This window comes from Doryrhamphus excisus, chromosome 5 (assembly GCF_030265055.1).
Source record: "Doryrhamphus excisus isolate RoL2022-K1 chromosome 5, RoL_Dexc_1.0, whole genome shotgun sequence".
Lineage (NCBI taxonomy): Eukaryota > Metazoa > Chordata > Actinopteri > Syngnathiformes > Syngnathidae > Doryrhamphus > Doryrhamphus excisus.
In genome coordinates, this window is record NC_080470.1 from 24,172,527 (window position 1) to 24,198,595 (window position 26,069).

Consider the following 26,069-nt stretch of genomic DNA (forward strand, 5'->3'; position numbering starts at 1 on the left):
CACCGGTGTTACTTTCATCATTCGGGGGACCAATATACACAATGATGCCAAAAATGTATTTGTGACTGCATAAGTTCTCCACAGAGTCCAGTATTTAATAATATTTGTAACAGTAATGGTAAACATGTATTGGGTGAATGCTAACTGCAATGTTGACATCATACTTTATACTTTAGTTTTATTACTAGTATCAACATTTCAGCTTTTTCTCTATACATTTTGCCTTTTTGTTCTATTTTTCCGGGTATTGTTGGGCGTTATGCAAAGTGCTACGTTTGAATGAAGCCATCCTCAAACTTCACACTTCTTACTTCATTTATATATGTGTCAAACATACTGTAAGTGTGTGTTTGTGTGAACAGTTGCGTGCCCACGCCGTGGACTTGAACGGCAACCAGGTGGAGACTCCCGTGGAAATCCACATCAACGTCATCGACCAGAACGACAACAGACCTGAGTTCACGCACACCGTTTTCAACGGTTCCGTGCCCGAGGGGTCCAAGCCGGGTACGGACACGCCAGTGCTCGCCCACGTGGGCGCTCTCACACCGAGCTAACCTATCTGTGTGTCGTTGCACCTCCCCGCAGGGACCTTTGTGATGACGGTGACCGCCGTGGACAAGGATGATCCGAAGACGGCCAACGGGATGCTGCGATACAAGATCCTGTCTCAGAGTCCCCAGAGTCCGTCATCCAACATGTTCACCATCAACAACAAAACTGGTGACATCATCACTGTGGCAGCAGGCCTGGACCGGGAGGTGTGTGTGTGTGTGTGTGTGTGTGTGTGTGTGTGTTGGGATTTGGTGGCGTTCATCCCCATATGGAGTCTCAGCCTGTCAATGTCTGTCTGGCCTGCAGCGCTTCCCGCAGTGTTAAGACAGATTGTGGCTTTTTTTAGTCATAATCCAACACCAGTAGATCCGACAAAATGTTGCCGCCATTCCGAGGGCACGCCATTTGGCAGCATGGAGATGTCACAGATGTTTCCTCCTAAAAGTCTCTGTATGACAGGTCAACTAGATATTACTTGTGATAGACAACTTCGGCCAGAGAGCAACCATCTTTATTGGATGCCCTGGTTGTCTTAGAAGACGTTACGTCTCCCATCTGAGCAGACTTCCAACTGGAGCTGTCCTATCTAGCAATTAAGCATGGACGGCCAACTGCATGACAACCAAATAGTCACTGAGTATGAACTGATGAAGTCTTAATAACGCTACTCTGTAGGACAGTTTCAGTCTGTTGGTGCTTAGAGACTACGTAGAGTAGCAAAACTAGTGTGTAGGACAGCCCTAGTCTGTGATATCTAGAGCTATCCTATCTAGTCTTTTTCTAGTCTATCCTCTATGGGGCTTCATCAGTTCATGTTACGCTCATGCTCATTGCCTAAATAGGACAGACTAAAGCTGTCCTGCTGTTGGCAGGTCACGGTCAAAGACTTGCTAGACCAGCTCTAGATAGACTAGGTCTCTCCTAGATAGGACTACAGGCTAGAGTTGTCCTGTCTAGTCTTTGAGGGGGGGGGGGGGGGGGGGGGGGTGTTGGTATATAGTATTTTACACGTAACAGTCAATTTTTACACCTATATTTTACATGTAAAAGTGTCATGCAATCTGCTATATGTGAACTTTGAAATCATTTATTTGATGTGAAGTGTATTAGAAATTAAATGTATTATTATTATTGTTATTATTATTATTTTTATTAGAATTACTATTGTTATTATTATTAGTCATAGTAATGTTATTATCATTATATAATATAATATAATATATTATAATTATTATTTATATTATTATATAATATATTATTATTATATATTAATAATAATAACAATAATATTGTTTATTATTTTTATAATAATAATATTATTACTATTATTATATTAATATTATTAACAACAATATTAATATAATAATATTATTATTAACAACAACATTATTATTGTTATTATTATTATTATTTTTACTATTGTGCTTGTGTTCCTTTTTCCAGGAGCATTTTGTAAACAACAGACCACATCAAATAACGAAATTGATAAAGCAGCTACCTCAACCATCAAAAAGTTGGCCCAAGCCACAATGCCAGGTTGTATGTTGAGTTTAAATAAAATACTTTGGAAAGAACAGGCGGGCCATATTGAAACACTTGGCGGGCCGGATGTGGCCCCCGGGCCGTAGTTTGCCCACCCCTGGACTAGACGGATGTCCTACAGACGAGAGCTATCTAGTCTAGGGCTTCATCACTTCATGCTCAACGACTAGATAGGCCAGACTAAAGGTGCCATACTATTGGCAGTTCATGCTTAAAGACGAGATAGGACAGCAATAGTCTGTAGGACAGCCTTGCTTAAATTGGTCAATGATTGATTGTATTTACTGTATTTTACACAAAGCTAGCAGGGAAAAAACGTTTAGCTTTGGGTTTTTTCATGGTTGTGCAGAAAGTGTCCCAGTACACGCTGATCATCCAGGCCACCGACATGGAGGGCAACCCCACATATGGCCTGTCCAACACCGCCACCACCGTCATCAGGATCACAGACGTCAACGACAATTCCCCCGAATTCACCACTGACACAGTACGTCATTTTCGAAAACAATGTTCCACAAGTTGAAAGCATTCCTGTTGTGAATTCCACCGTGGTCTGTCTTCTTCCAGTTCTTCGGCGAGGTCCACGAGAATCTGGTCAATGTGATCGTTACCAACCTGACGGTGACGGACAAAGACCAGCCCCACACTTCAGCCTGGAATGCCGTGTACCGCATCTTGAGCGGAGATCCCACTGGACGCTTCTCCATCCCGACCGACCCCACCACCAACGAGGGGCTCCTCACGGTTATCAAGGTGAGAACGTTGTACGGTAGAGGCACACTTTTTGCCATCGCAATGGAAACGGCTCATTGATTCAAGCAGGGCTTCTTCTGCTGTGCAAATTTTGCCAATCTGTGGGAGAGAGTGTTTAGTACCTAAAGTTCTTGTCTCTTTCATTCATCCGTAATATTTCATCTAATGTTTCTTACCCCCTGTCAATCTGTCCTACCAGCCCATCGACTTTGAGGTAACGCGCTCTTTTGTGCTGACGGTGGAGGCTGAGAATGAGGCTCCGCTGGCCCGCGGCATCCACCAGCCACGCCAGTCCACAGCGACTGTCTCCATACGCATCCTGGACCTCAACGAGAGCCCCGAGTTCAGCCCCAATCCTAAACCCATCAAGCTGGACGAGGGCTTGCCCGCTGGCTCGCTGCTCACCAGCTTCATCGCGCAGGACCCCGACCGCTTCATGAGGCAAACGATCCGGTAAGAACTTCAACTCATTCTTTGTGGTCTCAGCAATGTTTCACATCATGAAATAATTTAATCCAGGTTCACACTGTCAGCGCTTTTTCATTTTTTCATGCATTTTTTTCCCCATTGGGTCACCAAAGTCAGTCAATCGCATGTTAATTTTGGAGCTTTGGACCGGTGCTGGACGTCTCCAGTGGCTAGATGTCGGTTCCCCCTGGCCGGGAATAGAATCCGTGCCATCTGCACAAAAGTCAGCAGCATGTACCATTAATTATACCACCAGGGCCTCATTTTGTGATGAATCCATTAAAATAATGATCTCCGCATGGCTGACCAGCTCATTTTTGCTGGTGCAAAAAAACGCTTCCTGGAAGTAAAATCTTAGCGGGACTTTTTCCCCATGTGGAGCTTTCATGCTCTACAGTTTCCCTCCTCAGCACGCTGCTGTGAGATACCAGAGTTGCTTTTCTGTAAACATGATTTAGGTTACAAAATGTGTATCCTCATGCATCCTTCAGCGCTGATCTCAGACCAACAGAAGCCTGGCTAGTGTGCAGAGAGCCTGCAGACGGCTGCTTCCTTTCTTGTTTCTTTCTTTTTTTTTTTTTAAACACCACACTGTTTTTTTGAGGAGCGCTCCTGTCTTTGTCGCCTAGCAACAGCCAATAGGGGCTCGCAAAAGACATGCGTCCACACAAACGCATGCACGCAGAGTGAATGTGTTGTTCTGATGCCTCTTTTTTCTTGCTTTGCGTCCTGCAAGTAGTGTTTACTACTCAATGAGCCTCTCGCTCTCTCCAAGCAATTAAATCCACACAAGGACTACTTGGTCTTTGCATGGTGGCTCTTTTAAGTATTTGTTCATTTAATTCTGTGCTTTTTGACACTCGTGCATTATTTCTACTGTTGCCACAACACACACACACACACACACACATGCTAAATATATGGTAAACAGTTGTTAGAAATTTGGAAATAAGAGGAGAAATGTAAATAACTTGGCTCCCGAAGCGGATACACACTCACTTCCTCATGCTTTACCCCTCTTGCCAAATTCAGGTACTCCAAGATGTACGACCCCGCCAACTGGCTGGAGATAGACTCTGTCAACGGTCGGATTTCCACCATTGCCATCCTGGACCGCGAGTCTCCTTATGTCAAGAACAACCTCTACAACGTCACCTTCATGGCCTCCGACAACGGTGGGATGTTATTATTATATTATTCGAGTCCAGGCGTGTCCAAGCTTTTCCCACCTAGGGCCACATGCTGATTTAGTTCAAGAAGAAAAATTCATCTCAGCTTGCTCTTTCTTCCTCCATTCTTGCTGTAGTTTTTTTTGTAACATTATGACTTTATTTTCATATTTTGACTATATTCTCATAATATTATAACGTCTTCCCCAATCTAATTTTCCAGACATTTAGTTTTGTTGGTTTCTCATAATATTATGAAAAATTGTGAATATATTTTAACTCGTGTTTTATATATATATTATATTATAATGCTGATAATTCTTATATATTATTATTATATTATATAATATATTATTAAATAATAATAATTATGTATGTTTGTCTTATAATATTCTTGTAAAATTGTGTCTTTTTTCTCTTAATAGTTTGTCTTTATTTTTGTAAAATTACTGCTGATTTTTCAATTTCTACAGTTGTTTTTTTATCTAAAATTTTCTTCTTTCTTTATGCTTTTCCAGCAATATTCTCACTTTGTTCTCTTACATTTTCTCATTGGATGATTTTTTTCTCTTAATATTTTGACTTTATTCTTATAAAATTACTGCAGATTTTTCCATGTTTGCTGTTTTTTTTTTGGTTTATTTTATTTTTTTTCGTACAGGTCTACAAAACAGCACCGTACCCATTACTACACACCTTAACGCGGCCTATGTGGCTCGGAGACTCGTCATCTCTCTTGAGTTGGCTCCAACTAGTGGGCAAACACCCTGCCCTGTATAGGCCAACCCCTGAATCACAGCTCATAACCATACACAAAACATTCCATCACTACAATATCCCATGCAAACCAATAAAAATATACACAAGTGAAAGAATATGATAAATAATCCATTATTATCAACCATCCCACCACATAGTTTTGTGTTTTGACAAGGATGTCTTCTGAGAAGAATGCCTGTATTGTCCATTCTTCATGGCTGTGGTGGCAGACAGACGTTCCAAAAGCAGGATGACACCCAAACAGTCCTACCATTTATTGCTGACACGGCCATTTCCCGTCCAGATGTTTCCAAATTTTTCCTCCATTATGTTGTGCTCAAAATTGGCCTTCCTTGGCGGACAAAGGAGAATTGTCTGTTCAAAGTGGAAAATTGCCTGAGAGGAATGTCGCCGCCTGTCCTCCAAAGACACAGTGCTTCGTCTGTCTTTTCAATGTAGGACAGCTCATCCGGGGAATGCCAAGGATGCGCATAACTAAACAGGAAGTGTGACCGTTTGTGTCCAGGTATACCGCCGGCCAGCGGGACCGGCACCCTCCAGATGTACCTGCTGGATATCAATGACAACGCGCCGCATGTCTTCCCGCCTGAAGTGGAAATGTGCGAGAAGCCGGACCCCAATGGCATCAACATCACAGCCACCGACCCTGACCTGAACCCCAACGCCGGACCCTTCGCCTTTGAACTGCCCAGCCGCCCGTCAGATGTGCGGCGTAACTGGACGCTCAGTCGCCTCAGTGGTGAGTGCAGCATTTGTGTCTGATCTTCTACAGTCATTTCCTGAAAGATGTGGTTATGAAATGATTAAATATGAGGTTACATCCTCCACCAGGTGAGCACGCTCAACTCCGCCTGCGGACTGGCTCCCTCCCCAACGGCATCTACGAAGTCCCCATCACCATCACAGACTCTGGCAACCTGCCCATGTCCAACACTTCTTACCTACGCGTCAAAGTGTGCCAGTGTGATCACCATGGCGACTGCGTGGACATGCAGCGCATCATGGCCGCCGGCCTAGGAATGGGTGCCATCATTGGCATCCTCATCTGTATCATCATACTGCTAGGTGAGCACACATACATACGTATATACAGTAAATACACCAATTAATGCTTCAGCTACCAATAAAATGCTCCAATAAAAGCTAATGTAGTTTATATGAACTACACAAGTTGGCAGTAGCCGGACATCGTGAGTGGTCAGGGTCCAGCATTGTCGTCCACCTCTGCATGCGCTTTAAAATGTTAATATGGCTACTCATCTGTTGGTGTGAAAGTCATGTGTTACACATGCCGTGCTGCTATTTACAGTGAATGTCTTTACCTTACCTTACTGCTATTACCACATTGGTTGTGTTGCTGCTGTGATGTGCAACAAACTTCAGAACATCATAAATGACCAGAGCTACATTTTACGTTCCACTTTTTCATGCACTCCAAGTCATAATTAAAGTAACAAAAAAAATTGTTATATATAATGAGCATTTGAAGTACCTCGAACAGCTTAATCTACCTCTGTATGCGCCTTAATGTGTTGGTATGGTTACTCGACCATTGCATTATGATGCAGTAGTAAAGTCAAAAATGAACTTATGTAATTAATGAGTTTTCACATTTAGCAAATAACAGCCCCTCTCCATTTATCACTTGTTTTCAATTAACACTCTGTCCTCTTTGTGGTTTAAGTGAGTAACCACCCTGGCTGTAATTGAATTTCTGCGAAGTAAGATACAGTACTAATCAATGGAATATTTTCATAGTTAGCGTACAGAGACCACATCGGCACGGAGACATGAAATAACACCCTTATCGTCACCTTTACATATTGTATTACCCAGTATAGTAGACATACGGAAATAAGCCACCTTACACATAAATAAGACTCATAAATAAATAATACATAAATAATACATTAGCATTGATAGCATTCTTCCTGAGGTGGCTATTGTCTCATCAATTGTCACACACATTAGTTTCCAGGCACACACAACAAGTCACAAATACTGTATTACACTTCATATCATGTCTTTTGAATACCTTATATCTGTATTTTCACTCATTTAGGCATTTTTATGCTTGAAAATGCTTAATTTAGGCCAAGAATACCTACAATTTGCATAAATATGCATTTTTTAGAATAGTAGGCTGTATTCAACCGTGAAATAGCTATAATGTATTCATTTTTTTAAAACAGTGATAGAGTGACATAGGTAGGAAGGTAAATGGATACCTTTCTGAAAGTGTCAGTCAAAACTCAGTATTATTATCGGAGAAGCAAAGAGAGTGAAAAGTAAATATGACCCTTTCCTCGCCACACTCCTTGCCTCCCCAGTACTGGTGCTGCTGTTTGGGATGTGGATGAAGAGGCGAGATAAGGAGCGCCAGGCCAAGCAGCTCCTCATTGACCCCGAGGACGACGTGAGAGACAACATCCTCAAGTATGACGAGGAGGGTGGCGGAGAGGAAGACCAGGTACACACATACAAATATAGAGTCAGCCCATAAAGTCGCTTCACACGTTTTTGAAAAGGCACAGAATACTCCGATCCATCCATTTTCTACCGCTTATCCTCACGAGAGTCGCGGGGTGTGCTGGAGCCTATCCCAGCTGTCTTCAGGCGAGAGGCGGGGTACACCCTGGACTGGTCGACTGGTCACAGGGCACATATAGACAAACAACCATTCATTCCTATGGACAATTTGGAGTCGCCAATTAACCTAGCATGTTTTTGGAACGGACACCTAAATATAGCAACTAAGTTGGCATCAGGGATCCCTCCTTCTTCGTCTTCTTATTGTCTGGCAGGCCAGGTGCATATGACGTGTGTTAAGAAGCAGAGTTATGTTGCCATCTACTGTATGGAGTTGGAACGAAGTTCACAAAGAGTCCCATTATAATGTGTTCATGCCAACAGGCGGCGCCAAATCTGTTTGTGAAACTCTCCTTCTGCTTGATGTTGATTTTAAATGATTTCCGACATCAGATATACTGTAGATTTGATGCAGTGAGTAAAATGTAATCAAACAAAAGGCAGCTTAGCCAAGGATAAAGTGTTTTTTTCTTTGATATATCATATTTTTATTCCATCTTGGTAGAATATGTCCATCTTTCTACAGTATATCGTGACGGATTACAAGGAAGCGAATACTGAAAAAGACAAGCACACTCGATGTAACGGTTGACATTTGTCTTTGTGCTGTGCTATTTGTACAAGCCTTGCCATAGTCCGCTGGCAAAAAAAAAACTGAGGTGGTGATTGGTGTTTTGTTTCACCGGTGAAATCTGAATGAACTCTACCAATCCTCGCTTACACACATACACAAATGAACCAGAAAAGACACACAGTGTTTCGATACAAACAAACACACACTCTGTCATCTGTCCTCCAGCTAAGATTAAGTGTAGTACAAAAGAGGACCTGCAATGGGGATTAATTGCTTTTTGTTGGAGAATCATTTCCTGTGTCGCTGTCTTGCTGCCAAGCTCATATAAGCCCCTGGGGGCGGGAGCTGAAACTCTCTTTTGACCCCACTAAGTTTGCCTCTTACAGTAGAAACTACTTCTGTTAACAAAGTACACACAATGATGATTTTGGGGAATATTTTGCCCACTGATCAGAGCTTGATTCCACTTATCTTTTTTTGGTCTTTCATCACAGGCATGACGGGTAGAGATTTCCACATGGGAAAGATTGTATCTATAATTTTGATAAATTTATGACATTTTTAGTGTAAATCACCAACTTTGTCCTCCAGCCGCTCAGACCAACCGACTGACATTGTCATATGAAGCTGTCAACAAAAAATCTTTTCTCTTGTGGCTAACAATTAAGAGCAAATGGCTTCGGATTTGGAGGTGCTGAGTCTCACCCAAGAAACTTCACACTGAGATGCAAACCGTCCCAGTAAACGCTGAAAGTCATAGCCCGAAGAGGCCATCAGGACCACATCATCTGCAAATAGCACAGATGAGGTCACAAGGCCTCGAACTGGACTCTATGGACTCCTTGGCTGGACCTACAAATTCTGTCCATGAAAATTCTAACCAGAATCTGTGACAAAGGGCAGCCTTGGCGGAGGCCAATGTTGACTGGAAGCAGGCTCGACTTACTGCTGGTGCTGGCAATGCAAACAAAGCTCCTGCTCTGGTTGTACAAGGACCAAATCGCACAAAGTCACGCCCCACAGGATCCCCCTATAGTTGGAACACACCCTCCGGTCACCCTTCTTGAAAAGGGGGACCACAACCCCTGGTCTGCTAATCCAGAGGCCCCTCAACATCCAGAGCCTTGAGGAATTCAGGGCGAAACTCATCCACCCCTGGAGCTTTGTCACCAAGGTGCATTTTCACTACGCCTGATACCTTAGCCAGGGTGATGGATCTGTCCGACAGGCCGACTTTTTGCCTCTGCCGAAGCCACGTGCCACTTGGCTTGACAGTACATCTTAGCTGTTTCAGGTCTTCCACAAGCCATCCATGCTGGTAGGACTCCTTCAGCTTGACAGCAGCCCTGACTTCTGGTGTCCGCCAGGGTGTTTGGCATGACTGGCACCGATCACCCTGCATCCGTAGCTCCAATCAGCTGCCTTAGCAATGGAGACACGGAATACGGCGCATTCGGACTCGATATCCTTGTCCTCCCTGGAAGGCAGGCGAAGCTCTCCCAGAGGTGAGAGTTGAAGACTCTGCGAACGGGAGATTCTGCCTGACGTTCCCAGCACTCTCTCACTACACGTTTGGGTCTCCCAGATCTGTCCGGCATCCCCTGCCATCTAATCCAACTCATGACCAGGTGATGATCAGTTGACAGCCCAGCCCCTCTCTTGTTCAGAACAATGCCGACACAGGTCTGATGATATGACTCCGAAGCCTACAGTAGATCTGTGGCCTAGGGAGTCCTGGTGCCAAGTGCACTTGTGGACATCCCTATGTTCAAACATGGTGTTAGTTATGGACACACTGAGACACACAGTCAGGGATTCCTCCCACTCAGGCCCTTGTAGGTCACACCGTCATTGCACACATGGGCGTTGAGGTCTCCCAGTCTGATGGACTCCAAGAAGGCTGGGTACTCTGACAATCATGACCCTTTCCCCAACCCGAAAGCGTAGGGAAATGACTGTCTTGTTCACTGTGGATGACTCCAACACAGAGGCACCGATATTAATTAATAATCCCACACCAGCTGGGGAATGCCAGTTGGACCAAATTCAGACCCAATGGTTGATCACCATTCAGTTTCTCCTGGTCACAGCGGGGGGTTTTTTTCTTCTTTTTTTTTTCTATAAACCTTCTAACTCTTGTCAATTATCAGGGTCATTCTTGGCTCTGTGCATGCGAGATGTCCTCAGGGCGGGGAAGTTTTACTTTTCATTTATTTTTAAAAAACTTTTCCCTTGCACTATAACACTATAACTATACAGTATTCCCTCGTTTATCACAGGTGACTGGTTCCACACCCCACCATGATAAGTGAATTTCCATAATGTAGGAAATTGAATATTTTTGTCTTTAGACCAAAGAAAAACACTTTTTGACATTTTTAACACTCATATTACCCAATATCCATTTAAGACATAAATAAGATTTGTGCTCATGTGTGTTGCTGAAAATGCGTTCTGGCGCGATGAGGGGCGGACAAAGTGATGTCGGGGGTTCGGAGTTGAGTCTTCAGCTTGGCATGGGTTACAACCACAACAGTATTGTGTTTTCATGAGAGATTTTTATTGGGGCTTGTTATGCCTGCTGTGACATAATCCAAACTTATCCTTCCGGCGAGCCAGTCTGGTGCTTGTGTGTCTCTACAAACATTGCAGTGACAACTACATTTAGCCTTTTAGGCTTCAAAATACTTAAACCAACTATACATAAAATGTGCTTAAATGTTTATGTTTTGAGTAATAATAGGTCATGTTCAACGTGAAACAGCATTACAACAGCAGGATTTACTGTATTAATGAATATATTTTTGAAAAAACTCTTAAATAAGTTCTGATTTTCGAGCATGTCGAATTGTGCAAAAGTAACCAGAGGATGTTACTCCATGTAACTGATTAAGTGAGCCTAACATACTAATCCAAGAAGATGTTTGGGAACTCACAGCTCATTTTGTTACCATGGCAACATTCAAGACACCCTTGGTTTGGGTACTTTAGTTTGAAAATTAACTTGATCCGTAGCTGTTTGTGTGACCCCCCCCCATTTGTACATTTCGACTAAGAACCAGGGCACATAATGACTGAATGACAAACAGCGCCTTCACGGTTCCAGATCATTGGCGGGTCCGAGCTCGCAGGCAGCCGTTCATTATCCACATGGCGGGCGGGCGGGGTGAGCCAATGGCAGGGCCATCTGTTGTGAGTGCTTTCACTTGAGTCCACTCCACTGCCAGCGATTAAATAATTTAACGGCAGAACTGAAGTAGGAAAGTTGAGGCTACGTCCGCAGAGTCCTCAAAGAACCGAGTGAAGCTTTTAAGTGTGGCGCGACAAGAGGCGACCCTTTCTCGCCGCTTCGCAGAACTTCCCACTCATGTGAGAAAGGTCTTTATGAAAACCGTGGCGTTGCCGGCGCTTGATTGCGTACAACAGCCAAGGTCAGTCCACAGTGGTCCTGAAAGTGGATTTACCCGGAGGATGCAGAGAGCTGAATGCTTTCTGACGGTTGCCATGGTAAGGCATTCTACAGGAGGCAAGGTGAATGGTGAAGTGATTTTCTTTAGAAATTGATAGTAAATTGATAGCATTAGTGTGGGTTTGACTCCTCCCTGTGGATGTCACATGACATTAACTACTGAGGTCAGGGATGCGGGCCAGGGGTCTATGTGTGGCACGCAGCTCCCCTTTTATTGGCCCCCGCGGAATATTCTATTAAAGGAAATTAAGCAAGGAGAATTACGGCCACATAGAAACATAATATCGAAGGTTTGAACAAATGGTCTTTCGCTTATATAGTGCTTTTCCACCTCCAAGGTACTCAAAGTGCTATGATACTGTTAGCACATTTACCTACTGATGATGGAGCACCAGGAGCAACTGGGGATTCAGTATCCCGTCCAGGGATAATTCCACATGGAGGACTGACTGACTGAGCCCTGCCACCCCCATCTTGAAATATACTTACCAGCTTAGTAGATCTAGAATATCAAAGATAGTAAACTTAGTACACAGTGAAAATAAAAATCATCACATAGTGTACATCCACTCTACATGTGGTACTGTCCTGTGGATGTCCTCGTGCAAACCCTGCGTGCTATTTTGTGCATTCTTGCAGGACTACGACCTGAGCCAGCTGCAGCAGCCTGACTCTCTGGAGCCCGAGTGTGTGAAGGTTGGCATCAGACGCCTGGACGAGAGGCCCCTCCATCATGACCACCAGTACCCCCTACGCTCTGCCGCGCCCCACCCTGGAGACATTGGGGACTTCATCCACGAGGTACGACTTTCTTTTCGAACCACTTGCGTGTTCTTGGTGTTGCCACAAAGGAAGCGATACATGACTACTTGCAAAAAGCTGCAATACCGTATTTACACGTATCCAACTAGCTATAACATTTTCGAAACCCAACAATTCAAAACATGGCCAATATTTACGTGGAGTAGCAAATGATTGAATACATAATAAAACATGAGTAATGTTACTGTGAAACTCAATAATAATGCGAAATTACTTACTTTTATATGTTTATTTCGGCCTCCGTGCTTCAGGTGTGAGGGCTCCACCTTCTCCTTCATTTCAAGTGTGCTCCTCAACCACACTAGCTTTCGAGTGCTGTATACCCTTCTCACTTACCTCTCAATTTGAACGCGCAAAATCTAGGGGTATGGTCTAATGTCATGTCTCATCAATGTAACAGTACTTGCTTATACTCTGACAACATTTAAGCACAGACGTGGATCACGGATTGGAAATCTCTGCAGGCGGTATACCAAATTTCCGATGCATAAAATATGCTGATCTCTGAACTGGATGCTGATACTGGATCGGATCATCCTTACCATCCTTACTTCCTATGCTGTGTCTCCATCGACAAACTTCAAAAATAGTATATACTATATCAGGGGTGCTCACACTTTTTCAGCATGCGAGCTACTTTTAAAATGACCGAGTCAAAATGATCTACCCACTACAAAAATGCAAAACATCTATTTATTTTCAAATGTATTGAGGATTATTTGTACGTACAATGTATGTTGATGTACCTTACATAACCAAATGAGCCAATATTGCAAAACACACATAATTAACTATTAACATTTTTTGTAATTACCTGAGTTTACTTTGATGACTTGCACTGAATTGAACCAGCCAGGGATGCATAGTCCGGACAGTAGCTGCTGATAGCCAGCCTCAAGCACACTTCCAAATGTTTATCAGTCATGGATAATATCCGTATCATAATATCCGTATAATATTCCATATCCGTATGGAAGTGATATGTTTTTTGCCTTTTTACTTGGTCCAGTTTTTGCCTTTTTACTTGGTCCAGCTCCTTCACTCATTTTAGTGACCATAAACTTTAGCGAGGGCTTAAAATCTCGCAATTCGCCGACTAGCTTAGCACTTTGCATCGTTGTTTACGCATGAGCGGTGACCTAAAGGTCAAAATTCAGTTGGCATCTGACTGGTTGTCCTGTATGTCAATCAAGTAACGGGGATGGATGATAGGCTGACATCGTAAGTTCTGCTGCACTTAGAGACGTTGTTTGATTTGATTGGTCGCCCGAAGGGCAACATTCAGTTGTCATCTGAATGGCTGCCCTGTATGTCAATCAAGTGACGGCATTGATGCTGGGATGATATTTTTTTAATGTCACGCCGCGATCGACCAGCGATCGACCAGTACCACCTCCGCGATCGACCGGTAGCTCGCGATCGACTTAATGAGCATCCCTGTACTATATAGTCACCCTTCCAAAAGAAGAAGATAGTGTGAGTGCACAAAGACTAATGGATTTGGGAATGAGTACACTGTCCAAATTGGCGCACTTAGGAGGTAAGTACACTCTGTACACGGTAAATGGTTTTTCACTTGTATAGTGTTTTTCCACCTGCAAGGCGCTCAAAGCGCTTTGACTCTGTTAGCACATTTACCTACTGATGACGCAGCATCAGGAGCACCTGGGGGTTCCGTATCTTGTCCTGACATGATCAAGGGAGGACAGGGTATCGAACCCACAACTATCAGGTTGGAAGACGACCACTTCCATTCAAGACAGAGCAAGACAATTCAAGACCTCCCAAATGGACATCATCTAAACTCTTCCCTTTTCACTTCCTGGAGGTGCACTGATCACCTATCCAAATACCTTTGTCTCATCCAAAGTCACATGAGAGCAGCAAGACAGGAACATAAGCAATGTCTGGTGGCTTTGTGCTTCCTAATTAGCTTTGCTCAGGATTAGCCAGCCTCCGACGTGGTCACAACCTGGATGAGCTAATACACCGCTGAATACATGAGGGTAATCCAACAACAAAGCCAACATTCCATCTTCTTTTTATTGTTCCAGGAAACTTAACTTGAACATCATAACCACGTAACTTAAAAGTTAAAGGTAATGAAATCCAATTAATCAGCAAATTGAGAACATTACCTTCTCCACCCGTGGAATAAATAAATGATCTCCCCGAGCTGACTCACCTTGACTATCAATGTTGCCGTTTCACAGCAAGTCTGCTGTCTGTTTGTCCGCCAGAAGATCATAAAACACTTTCTATCTGCTTTTAAGACTTGTAGATGCTTTTTACGCCGCTCTTGATTGGTTTACCCTTCTCTTTTGACAAGGTTAAAAACTTTTTATGTCTTGGAATTCTCCGAGTATGGAATTCAGCAGGATGTTGTCGTTTATAGACTTCCTGCGGCTTCGCTGATTAGCCTAACATATCATTGTGATGATGCCTTTAAAGCATCCTAAAAGAGTCCTCCGATGCCATGCAGAGTGAGACGTCTTCCCTTTTAAAGGGGCTTCAAACCATCTCCACAGCCGAGAAGTCATTGTTGACGCAGCCAAAGCTGCCATCAACGTCACTCTCTGGGCTTTAGAGTGTGTATCTTGTCATCGGGCTGCATAAAGACATCTGCCAAGCGGAGCTATGAATAATGAGTCGGGCCTGTCAGACACGGCGAGCTGATCTAGACGGCTTAATTCCGACAGACATGACGAGCGGATGCCTCAAGCCCCGCCTCCCGTCGTTGACGCTAATTCTCTCCTCCCGCCGAGTCTCCAGCGATGGCCACATGACACAATGCAGGAGTGAAGGAAAGCTATACAGACAAAAGTATTGGGACATAGCTCATCATGGATGAACGAATGAATCAATGGTACCTGTTCCACTGTTTTGGGAACAGTTTGTTCCCAGTGTGCATTACCATTACTTTTGTCCATCAATATATGACAGCAAACTACCATTTGGATATTTTTGCAGTATATTGGTGAGACAATACACCCCAAGTCAAAAGTTTATAGACGCCTTGTCATTCATCAGCATGCAAAGGTGTCTCCAAACTTTTGACAGGCACTCCATGAAGACATGACGTGCCAAAAAAAAAGGAAAACTTTCAGATCAGATAAATATGTGGGATCTGTGGGAAGATTTGTGTTGAATGTGAGCCTGACAGCCCGTCTAAGCAGTCCCTGCTCCCCCACAGGTGTAAACAAGGAAGTGTGTTTGGGTTCGGGTGGGGTGGGGTGGGGTGGGGGTTGGAATGGAGGTTATGCAGAGTAATCTACTGAATCTCCTCTTAGAGATGTAGGCAGCGTCTGTCCAGCCTGACCCAAATCCTCCCCCCGCCATGCTCTGCTAATCTCTCCTTCTCCCACAGCACTCCCTGCTGTCCATCGCCAGCGCTGCACACACACACACACACACACACACACACACACACACACACTGATCTCCTTCATCTCTGCTGTGATGCGTCTCCTCCAGGGAACCAGTCAGAGGGGAGGGGCTAATGTGGAAGTTAGAGAGGCCGGCCGGCGATTGGAAGTTTGACATCCCCGAGTCCTACTTGTGAATTTTGCTCCTGTCATAGTCTTGAAAGGGTCCGCATGGGTCACTGGAGCAGGTAGCGGGAGGGTTTAACTGGGATCTGACGGCGTGGGACTGCACTGCGCTGCCTACATAGGAGAACTGTGGGATTACTCCTGTAATCCCGCCGCAGATATGTGCAGGCCGGACGCTCTCGCAGCCGCTCGACCATGGAGGCTCAGCTCATGGTCTTTCCCAACGGTCAGCAAACGCTGCAGAATAATTAGTTCATCTTGGAATTGGACGGTTTTAGGTTGCGTGCGTGTTTTGATGCAGTTTGGTCTTTGGGCACAAATGCAAACGCAGGTTTTTGTCCTTATGAACTGTGTTTTTGGATCAGAGATGGGGGGTAGCGTAGACCCTCAGACAATAGTAACAGAATAGAAGTCAAGCAGGAGGTTGTGCAATTCGAGTGTTTCGTTCAAGAGGAGAAGAAGTAGAAGGAAGATTGACCCTGTACTTGTGTACCTGTACTTAGATTTATGGAGTATTTTATTCAAAGAAACTTAGCTATACATCAATGTACATGTAACACACTATATCACTGTAGCTGTGGTAGCTTTTTCGGGCTTCTACTGACTAAAATGTGTTTTGATGTGGACAGTGGGGGTCCAACGATACAGAAAATTCATGGTTCGATTTGATTTGATGCTTTAGTGGCACGGTTATGTTCAACTTGTATTTTATTGTATTAAACTTGCATTTTATTGAAATGGTTTCAACTGAAAAGTACTGTTTTTAAACAAAGTTATATATATGTATTATACATGTTATACATATATAAAAAATATATAATATACAGTATATTTATGTGGTGCACCTGCCTCATCTTCTGCTGTGCATACTTCAAGTTAGAACCATATAAGACAAAAACAGCACCTTGTAAAAGTCATGATAAAATAAACAATTTGCAATTCCGTTGAACATGGCAATGAAGATACTTACAGATAATTCATGAGTAGTTGTGTTCATAGATTCAATAGTACTTGAATATAACTACTCTACGAAGCGTTCATTATATCCACAGTTCATCTACACATTGAGTTTGGAATTTAGAATTCGGAAATAAACTAAAATATTTATCGAAATGACAATACAGCCAAGGTAACACTTAAAAACTTAAGCCTTGAGAAGATTTTTGTTTAAATATGTCATAAAACAACAGCAACAATAACAAGTAAGTGTCCAAAACCACTTTTAGATACATATTTTTGCACCCCAATGGTCTTTTTTTTTTTTTTTTTTTTACTCTTTACTGGTTTGAATGGGCGGCACGGTGGTCTAGGGGTTAGCGCGCAGACCTCACAGCTAGGAGACCAGGGTTCAATCCCACCCTCGGGCATCTCTGTGTGGAGTTTGCATGTTCTCCCCGTGCATGCGTGGGTTTTCTCCGGGTACTCCGGTTTCCTCCCACATTCCAAAAAACATGCTAGGTTAATTGGCGACTCCAAATTGTCCATAGGGGTGAATGTGAGTGTGAATGGTTGTTTGTCTATATGTGCCCTGTGATTGGCTGGCGACCAGTCCAGTGTGTACCCCGCCTTACGCCCGAAGACAGCTGGGATAGGCTCCAGCACCCCCCGCGACCCTCGTGAGGAAAAAGCGGTAGAAAATGAATGAATGAATGGTTTGAATGGAGAGTCTTAATATGCCTTTTTTGAAACTGTCGGCGTCGGTGTGGACATAGCCTTCGATGTGATGGGAGTCCAAGGATTAGCCTGTGACATCCATCTGCTTTCAATGCCTGCAGTCATTATCCCACAGCCGGTATAAGCACTCTGCAAACATGGTCGCCTTGTTCACACAATGGACCAGGCGTCACTTGGCCACAGTCACGGTACAGCTGTCTAGCATAGCGGAGCTGCTTGATATATGTGATATGTGTCCACAATGCCCTCTAATGTTAGATGCTTGTTTAAAGACAATAATATGCAGCCCTCGTTCACGTGACATTTAATTTTTTAAGACCGCCCATCTCTCTTCCCTGCCAATCATCATTCATGCATGTTGGCATCCGTGTATTATGTAAATTAAAAACAAACAAAGCTTTGTTGTGCCGAAACCCCCCCTCAGCATAATATAAATAGAAATAATCTTTTGCCGAAGGTTAGGTATTTGTTTTAGGGAATTTTTAACACATGCACACACATCAGTTCCACATGTGAAAATAGTTTATGGTTTTATGTTTTTTTTGCTGTTTTTATCCCTTTTCTAGTTGGGAACTGATTTTTTCCTGAAACTTACATATGCTCTACTGCTGATTACTAAACTGTACTGAAGGGCTTGCCTTTCGAAAAAGACTAGGATTGAATGAGTTAACTGTCATGCAAGTGCAAACGAACCACTGTCAATATTAAGCTGAGCAAACACCAAAAACCTGCAGTTGTTACTTAAATGATGACTAATAAAATAATAAAAAATAATTTATTCCAATTGCGGTTCTCATAGGGCCTGAAAGCTGCAGACAACGACCCCACGGCGCCCCCCTACGACTCTCTGCTGGTGTTCGACTACGAGGGAAGCGGCTCCACAGCCGGCTCGCTGAGCAGCCTGCACTCTTCCTCAAGCTGCGGCGACCAGGACTACGACTACCTCGGCGACTGGGGGCCCCGCTTCCGTAAGCTGGCCGACCTGTATGGCGGAGGCGACGACTAGCGCTCTGGCGGCGGCAGGTGTCTTCAGTGGAGGGGATTCTGGGGGGTCATTTTTGGGAGGGGGAGGGATGCTGGGGAAGGGTGTCAGCAGCACTTCTGTTTCAGCGCCAAACAGCTTCTAAGGACTTTCCGAGACTTGTCGCCGTACGACAGTGGCGAGCATCCGGGAGCTAGCGTGGGAGTGAGGGCGAGCTCGGCGCCATTGCGATGGAGGACGCTCACTTACACTTGAATCTGACAGGACATGAACACTGAGGTCAAATGTGCCTTTATGTACATTGTTGGCTTGTGTTGGCTCTTCATTCTCTATGTTGCTTTCAAGCTCCTAGCAAGCCCACGGCCATGATAGTGTTTGTGTGTGTGCGTGTGTGCGCCTGTGTGTGTGTGTGCCTGTGTGAGAGTAAGTTGTTTCCACACTGGATGGATGCTGTAAAAGGTCAGAAAAAAACATGGCAGCTTTACTGTGCAGCTCCATGTTTTCTAAGGTTGAAATATGACATTAAAAACACTATATGCGTTTTTGGGTTTCCAGTAGCGGAAATGCTCGAATTATAGGCGGGGCCTTTATGAATAGTAATTGGAGAGAGGTTGTTAGTTCTCAAGTGTGAAAACTCATTATATACTGAATAACGAGTTCATTTTTCTACTTTAATAATGATGCAGTGTGCATGAGAAAGAGGAAAGTCAAACATATTAATAATAGTTTACCTAGTATACAGTGTTTCCCACAGGGGGGGGGGCAGGAGGATGATATGATTGGCTATGATGTATTTGCAAAAAGTCACAAACAAAACTGAGTGCTTGTAGATGGTGAAGGGGCCCACAGCATCAATCACCCGCCGCTCGTTGAGGACAGCCACAAAAAAAAAAAAAAGGATCTAGAGGGGTCTGATTACTTACTATATGTAGTGACACTTTTGCTGAGTTGGCAACACTTAATCTCTTATGCTACGTCTTTTTATTCTCTGGCAGACTTGGTGCGTTACTGTCTAAGGTGTTTAAGAGCGAGGGCGAGCAGGTAGCGCCAAATCTATTTTGTGGTGGTTCAGATATGAAATTATGAGTGAATGTATATGGGGAAACACTGGTATATTGCACAGCAGTCAAACCCAAAAGGTATATCGTGATTTTAATGCCACCTTGATAAATGTAATGCTATAAACTAGTCTGAACACTGAGGGTTCCCTTTAAGATATTTCCTCGAGCACGCCCACGCTAATACGCTTGCAGACAGAAAAGTGATGCTTCATCTTCCTTATCTCATAACTTCAAACACTCAATTCCTTCCTTCGTTGTTAAAGTGGCAACGTGACTAATGCTAAGCTAGCAGCGCTAATGCTAAAAAGGAGCAGCTAAACCTTTAAAGGAGGACGGGATACAAAGTCAAACATGTCAGTAGCTTAATCTTCTGTTGTTGTTTTTTTTCAACTGCCTTCATTTGCTTCAGGAATAAAGTTTTTGGAACAAACAATTAACAGTAAGATTAATATTTGGCACATAACATTTTTGTCGTGTAAAAGTAAGGACTTGTCTTCAAGCAAAAAAATTACAAAGTGATGCGTACCGTAATGCTCATTCTTAACGGGCAGCATGAATGTGTTGAATGAGAGTTTGAGCAGCACCTGGAAGTTGTCATGTTTTCTTTTTTGTTTCTGTTTTGTTTTTTGTTTCTTTGTTTCCTGGAAGGCGAGAAGACGTGTACAGTAACACCTGATTCCTAAAGGATTACCTTTTTTATTTTGTTTTTTTTTTTCCCCACAAAGTAACTTATTCAGCCGTCGGCCAACAGAGGGAGCCCAGTCGAGTTCTGGTCGGTAGCACGGAACTTTCTGGATGCTGCTTGAAGACCAACAAGGCAAAGTTACTGACTTTTTGCCTTAGCGTTCTCTGGAAACTTTCCAGCTGGCTTCTTCACTGTAAACTGTACAGATTGTATTTCTCTCTTTCTCTCTCTCTCTCTCTCTCTCTCTCTCTCTCTCCCCTCTCTCTCTCTCTCTCTTGTCGTTCTTTGGATCGTGAAGATAAAATGCTAATGTACATGTTCTTTGGATTACAAATTAAAGTTTTTTGCATGTTTTTATCTTTTCATGTTGAGGAAACGGCATTTTTCTACATTATTAGTATTATTAAATGCACACAAATACGTGTTATTTTATAACAATAACATCCAATGCAAGAGTTGTTCAACCCTCCCAGCTTATCGGCTTGTTTGTTTTTGTTTGTTTTAATAAAAAGCAGAGATACCGAGCATGGCAGCAGATAAGAAAAGCCTGTTCCACTCCAATCCTGTAGGTGGCAGTAATCCGCATTGAAAATGCATGAAAGAGAAGGCTTCAAATCCAACCAACGTTGCCAAACGCACAATAATTATCGTATTTGTACAATTATTTCATTTCATTAATAATTTAAACAAATCCCATAATGTACGATAAAGTAATAATGATCAACTGATGACTATAAGCAGACAGGATACACTCACATCGTCGCACGTTCCTCTTTATAGCCAGGTGGGGGTGCTGTTTTACCAGTTGCGTTTTCTTCAGTACTGTGATGCTAGTTTACTTAAAGGAAAACTCCATAATAAGCTATTACTGCTATTAGCCATCTTTTGCTTTTCCCATACTCACAGGATTTCAAAGGTGTCAATTGGCTACTAAAACGCCAACGACAAAACGTAACTACTTACGCTTTGAAATGTAAGTAATGTTTAGTAATGTGTTTCTTTGCATGTGTAACCCTTACAAATTTCTGTCAAATACTAGCATGTTTGTAATGCTAGCATGTAACCACTACATACTACTCTTTTAGAAACCAGATGTCTTCTACTTGGTAGAACCTTAACAATGCTGCGAAAATACTTGAGACCCCGAAGTATCCTTATGAGAGACCTACTGAATAATTAAAAGTGATAGATGAGTGTGTATGTGTTAGCAGCTCTTCCAGTGTGTTGTTAGGATTCCCACGTGTTGTTCTTCCACGGCAATGCAAGGTGAAGCGGGGGAAATAAGCTGCTGCCAACACAACAAACTCCCATTTTAATAATCCTCTTTCTGTGCTATGCTAAAATGCTAATGGACGCTAATGCTGTATTTCCAAAGCGCTGAGACACTATCTTCCTAGCATGACATGCTAATCTTTATGTTGTTTGTGAATGTTTGGATGTCACTCATGCTCACCTGAAGAGCCCCCTTCCCTCCTTCCATCCTTCCTTCCTTTGTTGCTATCCTGCCAGGAAAGGAAATGCCAACATAAACTGTCATCCCTATTTTCTCTCTCTGCAGAGCCAACATGGCCGTATTTCCATGGAAACTGCCTACGCTGGCAAGTCTTAGCTGGTAAGTCTTCTGTCTTTATTTGTTTTTCGCTTGTGTGATTTGATGACATGTTAGATGTCGTCATCATTGAGTGAAAATCAGTAGGATGGAAAATTAAGTTTCTCCTGGTGATATAGCTGGTATTGTTTTTGCCTTAGAAGAAACATCAATGAATAGATTCAGCTTCCTCATCTCTACCGAACAATGGCAGCACACTGCTTTCATCCTATACACTTGTCTTTTTTTATTTTAACTAAGAAAGAAGGTTTCCAAACTCGGGCTTTTCCTTGACACTATGGCACACTTCCTGTCCTTCACTTAGAATCCAATTAGAAATACATGTAAGTTTAAGCACCTACTACCCTACTACTTACTGATGAGACGATGAGATGCCCGGGGGGGGGGTGGATTCTGACCAACTGACCGACTGGGGACCCCCCAAAACCAGAGACCAATGTGATGACTGGGTAAAAAAAATGGAATGACATGGTTGTGTGTGATGATGTCATTTCTCTTAAAGCGACAGTGCTGCTAAAGCATCTGAAAAATGCAGCCTCAATCATGCTCTCTCACTCGCTCGGAGAGTCAGAAAAGGCTACCCCGCCCACCAACCCCCCCCAGCATCTCAGCGTCTCATCATGGCGATGTAGTGACTGCAGACTTGAGAGTCTTCAGAGGTCAACATTGTGTCGACTTAATGATAACAGACAATGGTTGAAGTGTGCAAACAACCTTCCAGAACCTGCACCATGACATTTACCACTTTGTCTGCGTCTAATTGTGTTCCACAGTAAGTGTGTGTGTGTGTCAGAGAGTGATGTGTTGTGTTGCAGTTTTCCACTTAAATTCACAAGTCTTTGGCAGAACCACTTATCTCGCCTGGGCAGCTGTTTGCGTGTGTGCATGTGTATACACTGTGGCGTGCTAGACGTGTGCATGGTCTCTCTTAACTTCCTTTTACACTTGTATGACAGTTAAAAGTATGCTGGAGTGTGACTTCAAACATTGCCTGTATGGTCAATTGAGCTTTCATGATGGCCACAGTTTGACCGTGAAATTGTATTGATTAGATTATGTACCTAAAAAAAAAAAGTGAGTGTAGATGACAAAGAAAAAGATACCAAGTTCAAGAGAGCGTGTCAGGGAAGCGCACATCTTCTAGAAGTTTCCCCTGCAGCTCCCAGTCAGCCTGTCATGAGTGTGTTGGTGCACTCAGTCGCCATCTGCTTCTTGCCGCTCTCGCCACACGACGTAGAAACGTGTTCCCGGCCGCCTGCATCGCCTGGCATCTTTTTAAATGCTTCAGCTTGGCAGCGGCGTCGTGCAGGCGACCACTTCTTGACTTGACATGTTTATTTTTTTCTGCAGTGAATGCTGCTGCCTTTTTGTCCTTTTGTTCTTGTCCCTTATTGTTGTTGCTGTCATTCAGTCCGTGTTTAGTCAGGGAACCCTTTTCATACAAATAAACAAACAAACATTGTAGCAGAAAATGGTTTCCAGCAGAAATAACGATGACGCGCCTCAGGCTGGCTGACTCACATCGACAGAAGAGGTTGTCGGCATAACCAAAACCAGAAACAAGCCTTTGCTTGCACATTTACTTTTAATTTGACCAGAGTAGTAAAGACTTGGATGGATGATAATGGATTTCTCAACCTACAGCAGATTTTCCTCCATTTGTGCATGGTTTTTATTTAGATTCTTCTGTTTTCATATGATAGATCATACTATGAGGGTCGCGGGGGGTGCTGGAGCCTATCCCAGCTGTCTTCGGGCAAGAGGTGGGGTACACCCTGGACTGGTGGCCAGCCAATCACAGGGCACATATAGACAAACAACCATTCACACTCACATTCATACCTATGGACAATTTGGAGTCGCCAATTAACCTAACCTAGCATGTCGGAAACCGGAGTAACCGGAGAAAACCCACGATTGAATGGGGAGAACATGCATATTCCCCACAGAGGGTGGCCGAGCGTGGAATCGAACTCAGGTCTCATAGCTGTGAGGCCTGCGCGCGGACCGCTTGACCACCATGCAGCCCAACTGTAAAACATGAATATGTATAAAGACTATAAGCTAAAGACATTAATATTACTGCATTCCTCACTGCTGCACTGACACTTTGCCACACTGCTGTTGTTCATCATTGACTTTCTATACCTTGCACATTTGTCTGTCTTTAATGTATAGTGTATTTCGTTTTAGTATCAGAGTAACACTGACTACAAAGTCATTGTGTCCTTGTGTGTATTTTTGGTCAATAAGGATGAAACACTGTTGTTATTTTTTAAATTGATCCACGCTTTCCTTTATTAGTTTTTATTTATATATATATATTGCGGCAAATTTGACATTTATTTTGCTCTAATGAAGCATTTTCAAGACTAGAGATTGCTAATATAGCTATAATACTAATACAAGGCATTCAGAAGACACATTCAAAGACGCTGTGAATGATATGTAGTATTCTACACTGGTCACGAGTTGTAAAGTTTGGTGAGACACGCAAGCTTGATCTTGAATTTGATCACCATGACAACTCAGTGTCCTGAGCAGAGTTCTGGTAGGATTTCGGTGCTGAGGAAAGTAGTTCCAGCTAGTTGCTGCCGACAGTTAAGTAAAGAGTTTGGCTTCTCAAAACAATTTCCTTTCAAAAGCAGAATACATTTGCATCGCAAAAATGCCTACTATAAAAAAAAATCAGACTTCACAAATCACTTTGCGTTATTTTCTCTGCCGTCGTATCAAAGTGAGACCTGATACAACTTGATACAAAAATGGCTTATTTTCTTTTATTATGTATACTATATTAGGTATTGTGAGTGGAAAGGTGACTATGTGGGTGTTATTTCATGTCCAGAGGGTTCTAATAATGTTAAAAACTCTATTGAAAAGGTCTTAAAGGGATTTTCTATGCTCTTACTATTTAAATATTCCGTTTATTCAAAAGGAATCCTTGTACCAGCTGCTTGTCACGGTTGGGTCTGCAATCAATTAATCACGATTAAACAACAGATTACTGTATTTCATTTTCTTCAAAAGCGATAATAATCATATGCATTTATGTGTTAATACGATGAGGAGATAAAGTACATTTATATGCTTGCATCATTACAGCTGGTTCTCTGAAGGCCACATTGACTCTATCAATAATGTATGTAAATATGTATAGTATTTAATATGTAAATACAGTAGATCCCTGCGCTGCTGCGGTTATTAGATTAGATTCAGCTCCAGTAATCTTCCCTCAAGAGTGTGGCTCACACATCATGTAAGATGATGATATGATAATGTAAAAAATAAATAAACAGGTATACTATACTGTACTCCACTGTACTTTGAATCACAGTGATACATCCCCACACAGTCCGCTCTTTCATTACTTCATTCTGACTTGAACACATCAACAGTAGCAAGATTCCAACACCCATACAGTGTATGTATCTCCGACTCACACACACGTCTCTCGTTCATTCATCCTGGGAGCGACACTTGACATTACAAGAATGCGCGATACATTCAACATCACAAACACGGCTTTATAATGAATGTGTGTGTGTTTGTGTGTTGGGTGATCACAAGATTTTCGGGATATATCACGATATAAAATAGAAATTAATCAGAGTCTTGTATAAAAAAGCTACAAACCTTAAGCCTCATCATGAAATACACTTGTCTCACATTGTAGAGCACATTTATTTATTGGCAACAAACTGGCTAACTTTTCTGCACACATTGCTACTAAATCTTGAACAAACTGTAATGCCTGTGCTTGTGATTAAGGAAGATGTAGTCACC

General features: G+C 42.9%; 2 protein-coding genes across 2 annotated transcripts in view; both read left to right on the forward strand.

Annotated features, from left to right (window-relative positions):
• Positions 1–19,827, forward strand: part of LOC131130100 (cadherin-2-like) — a 56,932-nt gene extending 37,105 nt beyond the window's left edge. Inside the window, exons 6-16 of the mRNA XM_058074250.1 lie at positions 363–507; positions 589–761; positions 2,447–2,584; positions 2,665–2,850; positions 3,050–3,303; positions 4,351–4,493; positions 5,773–6,006; positions 6,099–6,332; positions 7,598–7,737; positions 12,539–12,700; positions 18,746–19,827. Of these exons, the coding sequence (XP_057930233.1) occupies positions 363–507; positions 589–761; positions 2,447–2,584; positions 2,665–2,850; positions 3,050–3,303; positions 4,351–4,493; positions 5,773–6,006; positions 6,099–6,332; positions 7,598–7,737; positions 12,539–12,700; positions 18,746–18,952 (2,016 nt within the window). The 3' untranslated portion in view covers positions 18,953–19,827. The remainder of the gene's footprint in view (positions 1–362; positions 508–588; positions 762–2,446; positions 2,585–2,664; positions 2,851–3,049; positions 3,304–4,350; positions 4,494–5,772; positions 6,007–6,098; positions 6,333–7,597; positions 7,738–12,538; positions 12,701–18,745) is intronic.
• Positions 19,828–21,555: 1,728 nt separating this feature from the next.
• Positions 21,556–26,069, forward strand: part of LOC131130102 (BTB/POZ domain-containing protein KCTD1-like) — a 46,574-nt gene continuing 42,060 nt past the window's right edge. The window contains exons 1-2 of the mRNA XM_058074254.1: positions 21,556–21,647; positions 22,233–22,286. The gene's annotated coding sequence lies outside the window, so the exon portion shown is untranslated. The remainder of the gene's footprint in view (positions 21,648–22,232; positions 22,287–26,069) is intronic.